Below are 10,726 nucleotides of genomic sequence, written 5' to 3' on the forward strand. Positions count from 1 at the left end.
CAATATCATTTTTGATGTGAAAAGTTCATTTTTTCAGCTTAAACATTTTTCAAATTGGAATTTTATTTCCATAAGAAAAATCTTCAATACTTGAAAGTTTTGTCAAAAATCTCATTTTCAAAGTCTACTCGTAAGATACCTTGGAATTAAACCACTCTGTATGGAAAAACATTGATAGTCAAGTCCAAAGGAGGCGAGAACCAAAATTTAAATGAGATTTTCGAATACATATTATAAACGCAAGTTTTTTTCAACACATCTAATGCACGAAGAAAAGAAATCTCTTCAATTGTCGAATCATCTGCATGGTATAAATATTCAATTCTATCCAATAAATAATGATATATATTTTGAAGATGAAAAACAGCTTTTGATAAAAATGTATTCATAATGATAAACGATATGACAAACTAAACTAAAAATTTACCGCAAAAAAGGTAAGTATGCGTATCAGCTAAGAAATAACTACATCGATATCACGATAAAAAAATTCAAATACTCGTCGGTAAAATTAAAGAATAAAATAATCAAACAGTCGTATCAAAGATCACCCCACTCAAAGTCGGTCCAACATTCATCGACGAACCACAGCCTGGCACACTTCATTAACCAATTCAGAATTCGACGACAAAAACCTCTTCCAAGCATCAGTATTCAATACATCGGTGAATTTGGGAACAACGAACTTGATCACTTCACATTTTAGATCATTCATACCGCGTCGATCCGCCAGTACCAAAACATCGGACGCATTATCAATCGTCAAAGTTTTGAGCAGCATTTCGCCGCATATTATTTTCAACCTATCCAACGCGTATTTATCGGCAGCTTCCAACAATTCGTTCCCCAATTCATCGACATTTTCGCATTTCCCCGTATAAATGTATTTTAAGATTTCATCCATAACTTCTTCTTTCACGTCGTCAATAGTTACGATACTTTGCTGGCTTTCCATCATTTCATGTCTAAACATGGCCGCGAAAACCGGACTTCGAGCAGCTAAAATGAATTTATGGGCCGGATAGTTTTTACCATTCACAGAGAGCGTAACGTCCGCGAATTCTGGGTTTTTCATAGACGATTCCAAATCTTCGGAAAGATTACACCCCGAAACTTGCGGATTACATTGATGGAAACTTTTGCTCACGTTATTCATCTCGGAGAACTCTATGTCGCAAACAATCGTCAATTTACCTTCTGTTACGTTGCTTTGAAATTCGTAATCGTTTTTCATAAAGTTTGCATAGCCCCAACAATCATTCGTACGAGCAGTATTGAATTCGTCAATACAGAAAGGCTTAGATTTTATTTTTCTACGTTGATCACCGAAAGCGGTAAAGGAATATTTTGCGAACACTCTTTTACGTTTGCTGTAGCGATTTAGAAACAAATATACTGAAATAGGAATTCTTTTCTCGTCTGTTTCATAATTAGTGTCACCGTCATTTTCACCTTCGTTGAATCGAAGCTGCAAAAACCATTTGAACGCGTCGTTCGTAGCCGATGAAAATGTCGATGAATTCAAACGATCTCTCTTTTTCAAGTAAAAATCTATATGATTAATCGTCCAGGTGTAATTTACTTTATCAACCCGTAAGTCGGTATGACAACAATTATTAGCAATTGCGCAATTCGAGCTGCAGCTATTCGACGACATTCTGAAGTAAGCTGTTGATGATGAATTAATGAGAAGAGAAAACGTACCAACGAACTTCTTGTTTCAAAAATCAAATCTAGAAAACCTGTTAAAAAACAATCAAATTAATTCGATTAGGTAATTGAAATCATCTTATTCAAAATATAAAAATACACGAATATGAAACTAGTCTCAAAATTCAACGCACTCGACATTTCATATCGGTATTGAATCGATAGTGACAATTAGAACACTAGAATAATATAGGTAATAAATTTATAATTTGAAAAATCCATAATGTGAAGCTTTTTCGAGAAACGAACACGTTATCGTAAACAGGAATCGTTATCTTAGTATTAATACGAATGATTTTGATTAAAATTAAATAATAATAGTCGACGAAAAATGCCCTATAAGAAAGCCTGCAATTGTTTCGTGTTCACCAGACTTCTTTCATTCTTTCGTTCATTCGTTCATTGTAGTCGTTTAGAAACAGAACAATAGGTATTTCGGTAAAATAAACGTAGAAATATAATAACAACTACAAAAATTGTCTCAGAAATGTAGGACAGGGATTACAATATGTATACAGAAAATCTCAAGAAGCTATATCCGCAGGTCATGGTAAAATTAATCATCAAATTCAACATTTCACAGCGAACAGTTTCATATCGTGGTATTATTTTCCACCCACAATGTACAGGAAAAATATCTAACGACTTAGTTTAGTCGCAGATAAGCCATAAGTACCTATTTTTATTTGAACGTGAGCTTTACCAGCAATTGTTTTCATGTAAGGAAACCCAGTTTTGAGGTTATCCCATCAAAAAGCATTCTACATGTACAAAGAAAATATGGCAAAATAATCCGGCTAGTCCAACCGGAACTTCGTAGGTCGTCGTTAACTAGGTGATATTCACCCGCCCTCTCCTACCAGACATTACTTATTTATATAATCAACATTTTTAGTCCAAGTTATGCAGGAAAGAAAATACACTGAACAATTTTTGAGCTAAATCGTAGGCTTCATTGTTTTCATACAAAACATCCTCACCATAACTTTCATAAAAATGTTTGTAAATTACCAAGTGATTCATGAAGCATAAGAAGAAAATTGAATATGGCAATTATATACATTATACACCCAGTATAAAAAAAACTTTAAAAAAAAATATTAATGAAAATGCTCATGTGCTCAAAATTCTAATCTAAATCCGTGATCCAAGATCTAGATCTAACAGATTTTAAAATTTACATACATTTTACAGCATCTCCCAGTAAAGATTGTGCAATGACAGGGTGTCTACTAAAATCCAGAAAGCTAAATTCGTGCATTTTTCGAGCCTTTTTCGTACTTCCAAAATAAAATTTCGGTACTTACTCCCCTCTCAAAAAAGTCTACAAAATGTCCCCAAATTTCCATATTCTAATCAAGTAGGAAATTTTTTTGATATTTTTCTCCATGAAGGTACATTTTTTATGATCCAATGATTTTGCAAGGATTTTACCAAGGAGAGGGCAAAACCAGATTTTTAGGTACCAATAAAAAATCGAAATTTAGGGTAATTTTCCGGAAATTCTTCATGATTATTTCAGGAAAATGAAAGCAAAATTACTGCTCGAGCAAATTTTTTTCGAAAGAATTGGTTTAAAAAACGAAAAAACACATTTTTGTCACTTCATCTCAGTACGTAATTTGTAGGCAGATAAAGAAAGTAAGAGGTAGATTCTAAGGGGTGAAAAATGTGTAAAAAACAGTAAATTCATATTCAGTGATGTAAATCTGGAAAAAAAATTGTGAAGGCATTCGCACCGAATTCAGTCAGCGTAGACCTTTATTTTGAGTTGGAGTTACCCAAGAAAAGAGAAGAGATGGATCTTCAAACAAAAAAAAAAAAAAACATGTCCAAAAATCGAAAAGAAAAATGTTTGAATCTTGGAGATGTATTTTGAAATGCAGTGACAGTGGCACCATCTTAGACCACTTTTGCCAAGTTCAAGAACTTGAAAAAATTAGTGAAGTTTTCGACCACATTTTTCGACTTTTCGCAATCGGCAATCATGTACAACAAATCAGTAGGTAGGTAGGGCGGTAAGTAGGTAGGTACAGAAAATGTGCAATTTGTAAAAAAATGCATTTCGGCAGAATATGTGCAATTTGGGGAAAAGTGCAATTTGAAAAAAAAATTAATTTTGGCAGAATATGTGCAATTTTTAAAAAATGCGCTTCGGCAGAAAAAGTGCAATTTAAAAAATAATAATTTTGGCAGAAAAAGTGCAATTTGAAAAAAAAATGCATTCCGGCAGAAAGGGGCACCACTCCAAATTTTCAACTGCTCGGTAGAGCCCAAAAAGCGGTGTTAGATTCTGAAGGGAAAAAGGCCTGGGTATAGACGCAAAATCGCAATTCATCATCTTTTGGAACTGCATGGTTCATTATATTCAAACAGATGAGATGAATATTACAGCAAAAAAAAAAAAAAAAAAAAAAAAACAGTAAAAACACGGTTTTTACGAAAATTCTCCTCCTCTTCTCTGAGTGTCCAAATTTCACCTTCAGGGACACCTTCGGTTAAAAAGTTTTATTCAATCAATATTTTCAGAATTTCTCATTTACTTCTTGAGATTGCTTCGTTCGCTATTTAAAAAATTTTAAAGCAATAAAAAAATATTTAAAAAATGCGAGTCACCAAAAAGTGATTTTAGAAAACTCCAACGAATTGAAAAAACACCACGAACATTCGTCTAAAAAATTTTATCTAAAATGTGTTCAAAATTACCTGCCCAGTTAATACGAAAAACCATCATCAAAGACGAAAAAATCTAATTCAACGTTGAAAATTAAAGATTCAATTTTTTTTGGTAAAAATTCAATTTTTTGATGCGTCAAAATTTTCAAAAAATCATTTCACAAGGAAACTTGAAAAAAATCGAATTTTCAAGCAAAAATGTAAGTAATGGACAAACCAGTCATGTACATTTTTTAATTTCTCCTTCTCGTATTTCAATGATGAGCAAAAAATAATTGAAAACCATTTAACCTTGAAATAGTATCATGCATAGAGATTCCCCGCATTATGCGGGGAATCCCTCACAGTAATACCATTCACGTGACAAAAAATCCAAAAAAAAATTTTTTTAACCGTAAGTGGTATTATTGTGAGGGAATCCCTCACAAATGAAAATTGTGTTTCTGACCAATCATACATCATGTGGGGTAAGGGTGGGGGTAATTTGTTCCGCCGGGGATTCCTTCACAATGATACCATGTATGTAACTTTTTCTCAATTTGAGTAAAGGTGTGGGAGGGATTCCCTCGTAGTGATACCATTCGCGGTTTTTGCAGAGATTCCCCTTCAGTGATACCATTGGCGTAAAATTGTGATATGATACCGTTCAAAGGTTAATCATGTAAAAAACATGATTTTTAGACGAAGTTGAAGCATTCGTTTTATATCCAATCAATATTTTTTTCATACTTACCTTTTGAGATTATGTACTTTGTTCATTATTCAAAAAAATTCCGAGAAGCAACCCGAAAAAAAAATGCAAAGTGACCAAAATATGTTTTTGGAAAACTTGAACGAAAAAATTAACAAAACAAAACACTTTCATTTCAATATTAATATTCAAAAACTGTGTAAAGTAGAAAAAAACACTCAAAAATCATTTTGAAAATTTGTCAACAATCTAAATACTCGCAAAAATCCATCAAAATGAAGTAATTTTTGAAAAATTACACAATAATTGATTCGAAATCAAAATGTGCAATTTATATTTGAAAAATCGATAGAAGGTCAAATTCATCAATATCATGTGTTCAAAATCAAGCACCCACGTCGAAATCAAAAATCATCATTAGAAGAGGGAAAATCAAAATTTAAATTCGAAAATTCAAGATTCAGAATTTTTTGGACAAATTCAAATTTTTGATGCATCGAAATTTCAAAAAATTCACATTACAAGGAAACTTCGAATATTCGAGGAAAAATGTAACATTTTCGAGTTAAATGTAGACCTTTTTCATTTTCAGCGCCACTTCGTCAAAATTCCAGAGCTTTTTAGCATTATTTACTACGATACGTAAAACTTAGTAAAACCTGTCATGACACCCTATACCGCGAGTTTTTCAAAAGTAAGTTAGTATGGCACCAGGTTACACAGACAAAGTTCGAAATAAGCTTGGTAAAAATTTAAATACAACACAGCAGGAACTCGCATTGCACAATAAACGGAATGGCATGAATAATAAAAGATGAGAGAATTTACAACAATAACAATTTACTCGCACGTTACCCATGGCGAAACTTTGTTCGATGCAAAAATATGTCGTTTGTTGAAAGTTTCGTTATTTCTTTATTTATTGCTTTTATTGGGTGAAATTCATCCCCCCTCAAGTAACCCCAATACGATATAATACCTAATACACAAAAGCGTCAATTTTTTTTCAAAAAACAACGACGTTCGCGGTTTTTTTTCTCGTGTCATAGGTAGGTTACGTTTAGGTAGGTATACAGTACGTAGACGTACGTACAGAAATCACTATAGTAGGAGATGAACTATATACTTATACTTACTGCTCCATTAAAAACGCTTCCATATAAAATAATCAGATAATAGCTTCCAAGAAACGTTAATGCTTTGTCGCCATACAGCTATAAATTCCACTCGGATGTACTAACACAGTATTTAAAAAGGTACCACGAGTAACAAAAACACCGAAAGAAAAATTTCACCAGTCAAAATGACAAAACAATACGCCATTTAAACCAATAAAAAAGGGATGTTTTTACAAAACCACCGTTGTACTAGATATTAGTCGTACATTGTATACTTTTTGGTCTTATTGGTCGTTAGTTTAACCTAGTTTTTATGTTTTAACGAAAAACAGTAAGTAACTCGTGTGTCTGCAAACAAGTAAATATTTACCAGGGCGCAGATAAAATTGGATTTAAACTTGGTACAAATAATAGAAGGGAGTATTTACAATGTACACGAGTTCATTATCATTTTACAATTTCTCTCTGCGAGTTAGAACAATTTCGATAGAATAAGAAGTAACAGCTATTGTTAGAACGAGAACTTGAAATTCACAGTCTATATGATACTCTCGTTGGACAGTTGGAACCTCATTTCTCATCAACGTAAAATATACATTCGAATAATAAATAAAGACGACGAGGTTCCAAAACAAACGAAACAATAAAGACTTCAAATAGAATTATTTTCTGTTAGCGACGACGATTGATGTATTCTGTGGGTCTCGACAACAGGCTAGCCTTCTTTCCAGGAAATATAACCAGACTTCTGTCTCCTTAGAAAGAGGTTTCAGTGTTTCAAGACGAAGTCTTGTTCGCACAAAAAATAGAACTGGTTTTAGCTTGTTTCAAAAGGAAGCCGAGCGACTGAACGAGGGAGGAGGAACGCGAGGGTGTTTCGATGTGGATAAAGATGCATGAGAAAGTTGTTCAGAGGGTGCGGGTGACGGAGAAAGAAGAAAGCAGACAAAGATAAAGGAATGCAGTCAGTGATGGCTAAAATGGGCAATTGCGAGTCGAACAGATGTTGCTGTACGTGTTTTCTACCTCATGGACTTACTAAACCGAAAAATAACGGTTTAGATTTCAGTTTGGCGACCCCTGACCTTGTATATTTATGTACGAGACACTTCAATCATTTTTTTTTCTCATAGTAGTGACAAAAACACTTCCTCGCACTGGTAAAGATGAAAATTAAAGCTCATCAGAATCATCTCATCACAACGAATCGAATCGATGATTCATACACAAAAATATCAGTTAAAAATAGTCATCAATTAGATAAGATGAATAAAAATTCAAGTTGGCAATCAGTCGACACAGCATTAATAACCGATAGATACTTTGTAACCATGCATTCTAGAAAACCAAGATCGATAATATTCTTCATTAGACTTTGTGAGCTGTTCGTAATCGGTTTCAAGATCTTAGATGGCTCTTTGTTAAAATAGCTCGTCGTAAACATATTATACACAAAATACACTACACAGCCAACGTAGAAAATTGTACGACGAGATAAATTTTCTTTCATTGTCTTTGCTCAACTTCCTAGATCGTAACAATTCCTAAACTTGATAATGGATTTACTATTTTTGCAAACTAAATAAATCACATTTCGCAGTTAAAACGAATGAGTTATACAACAGCAACTTGAGAGTTGAGAGGCAGCGAGTTTCGCTTTGTATGCAACAGTTCAAGTTGCACGTTACGCGACCGGATCTTTGAAATTTCAACAAAACAGGGGTGTTTTAGAATAATTAATGATGTAACTTTTACGGTAGTGTTGGATTGCCATTGAAATCTATGCCAACGACAACCGAAGAAAAATTATTCGTACCTTCGTCTTATAATGATACAATAGCCTACGATTACTTATCGATAAAACCAGCCACCACAAAACACACAAATTTTCATCATGGAACATGCATCGTTCATCACTGGACAAAATCAAATAAAATACGAGCAATGAGGAACTCGTGATACTCATAATTGAACTGCATGTATGGTCAGTAGTTGTTGTATCGATGAGACAATATATTCATAATTGTGCATTTCGGACTTCGGTTCCACCATGTGCTACATATAAATCGTTATCTCCGATCCTTGGTAACTACTTAGGTAAAACGTATGTAATCGTAGATGCATGGTCTCTTTCGACTGATGAAATTCGAGTATCTTTGTCTTTGTCATATTCTTCGTGTAATTATCGATCGATATCGATCACTGGTGTACTGGTATTGTCCATGATGAACGAGCAAATAAATAAATAGTTTAGAATCGTCGCATGCATGACGATCATGGTGGAAAATAAAATCTTACCTTTGACGATGGCTTGATGATAACAAACGAATCGAAATATCGCGTCTCCGTACGCTAAACAATAATCGCAGTATCGTTAAAGGCTCGACGAATACGTAAAAAGCACCAGAATTATAACTTTCGCCGATAATTAAGTTCGATTAACGCAATATTGCTTTGAAAAACAATGATTCGACTTCGAAGACGATGAAAATAGAAACATAAAAGTCGCAAAACGCCGTCAAAACGCAAAATAAATGCAAATAACAAAGACGAGACGAATGATCACATGGTAAAAGAAAAGGTTCGCTACACTTCCTTCCGTCCTTCGATTTCGGTCCGGTTCTCGATCAGTGCTGACGGACGCGAAAAAAATAATTCTCATTGCGAAATTGTACTCGAAAGCAGTGTGACCAGTGAGACACTTGTTGAAGAATTTTTTTTTACTTTTAATTTTAAAATTGAAACTTTAATTAAAATAATTAAATTATTATTATTAATTTAAGAACGAGAACTCTACTCGCCATAAAAACTTCAATTTTTTTTGAAGAATGAAGAACAAGAACAATAATTCTCCGTTTTTCGATAGAATATAAATTAGAATAGAATAGATAGAACTAGAGAAGAGATGAAATAGTTCTTTGAACAGTTTTTCGTGACAACTGACATGCAGTTTTTTCGATTAAAATTGTAGGTATTTTTTATTATTAGGTAGTAGGTATAATTTGATTTCTAAGGATAGGATCGTCAAAATTTTGTTCTCATTTCCATCTTGAATGTTTCATTTTTCATCAAGAAATTTATTTAAAAAATAAATCGAAAAATTCGAAAAGCAAAATAAATGTTTTAAGACTATAATGGTCAACATTTTGGTTTTTTTGTCCTGAATCTTCTATAGGCTTGCTCATACCATTTTTTTAATGTGTATACTTGAGTTGAGATAGAAGAAGAAAATTGTCATTTGAAATGTAAAAAAAAAAATAAGATAAAAATGTAATAATGGCACAAAAAGTGAAAATAAATCATTTTAAAATGAGAATTCGAAATCGAAAGCAATAACATTGATGGAATAAGCTAAGTCATGCCTAAGCACCCAATCATCGGTTGCTTAAAAAATATCTTAAAATCTCTTACTTAACCTTTGCTCAACTCGTTTTAGGATATAAAAAACTAAAAAGTACTAAGCAATTGTTTAAGCTGTCGCTTAGAGAGCGTTTCTGTTTTAGGATACCTGCCTAAGTTTCAGGAAATTTATTTTCCTTCGATGATTGAGGCACATCCCATACCTATTTTTAACAAATACCTACCAATTTTAAAATGCTATTGGTCAACTACAAACTGATGAATTTCCAATAACTCCAGTTTTTTTTCCACGATTTATTCTCATTTCTGCAATAAAGTGTTGTCATTTGTGGTGTTTTATGAATTAAAAATGTGACCAAGACCAAGTTCGAGAATTCAACGATTACTTCACAAAGAAAAAAAACTGCGCCAGAAAAAAAGAAAAATTCTAAATAATATGAAGGAAAAAAATGCAGGGATGCGAACCGGAATTTTCAAATGTAACTGGAACTGGAATCAACCAGAAAATTTTTTGGAAAAAATAATTTTTTATTTTTTATCCAATTAGCCTTTACTGAAATCAAAAAAAAATTGGAATTGGAACCGTGAACTTGTAAGTTGTAACCTTTGAATTGAGACAAATAGTACCATTTTCTCTCATTGATTCATTTTTTTTTTTATTTAAAAAAATTGATTCTTGAATCATTGACAATGCATACCTATTGCATAAATATCTACAGGTGGAAAAAACAAAACTATCAATGAATTTCTCATTTTTTCACATTTTGAACTTCGTCTGAATGGATCTGAAGAGAAAAGTTCTTGCTCCTTGAAGGAGACAACTAAAACTAATTACATTTATTTTTGAAAAAATGTGCAGTATTTTTTTAAATTTCAAGAAATTGTCTCAAAATGGTTCATCCGCAGGTTTGTTATTGTTACAATGGTCGTTTTGCGGAATTTGTCCTATACTTCAAGAATTCATAGCGACATTACGACATTAGACATCCTAAAGCGCTATAAGACATCCGTATTGTTTTGCTCTTTTGCGAAAGAAACCAAGGCCAAATTTTTCAATAAAAAGAGCAAATTGGTTCTTCGTTTTTTGGCCTAAATTGCAGAAAAAGGTGAGGAGCAGTAGCGAGAGTATACAAAGTAATGTAAGAGCATGTGCAAGTAAGACTGGAGATGG

At 33.0% G+C, this 10,726-nt stretch overlaps 1 protein-coding gene across 26 annotated transcripts in view; it reads right to left on the reverse strand.

Moving 5' to 3' along the window:
- Window positions 1-8,908, reverse strand: part of LOC135835117 (speckle-type POZ protein B-like) — a 203,234-nt gene extending 194,326 nt beyond the window's left edge. For 6 of the 26 annotated variants that reach the window (XM_065349233.1, XM_065349234.1, XM_065349235.1 and 3 more), the window contains exon 1: window positions 8,494-8,895. Coding sequence is in view for 1 of the 26 variants with exons in the window: in XM_065349222.1 (XP_065205294.1) it covers window positions 575-1,657 (1,083 nt within the window). In the remaining 25 variants the exon portion in view is untranslated. Of the gene's footprint in view, window positions 1-362; window positions 1,743-8,493 lie in introns of those variants that run through there. The other 20 variants (XM_065349226.1, XM_065349223.1, XM_065349225.1 and 17 more) reach the window with 10 other exon arrangements.
- Between the last annotated feature and the right edge of the window lie 1,818 nt (window positions 8,909-10,726).

Source organism: Planococcus citri, chromosome 2 (assembly GCF_950023065.1).
Source record: "Planococcus citri chromosome 2, ihPlaCitr1.1, whole genome shotgun sequence".
Lineage (NCBI taxonomy): Eukaryota > Metazoa > Arthropoda > Insecta > Hemiptera > Pseudococcidae > Planococcus > Planococcus citri.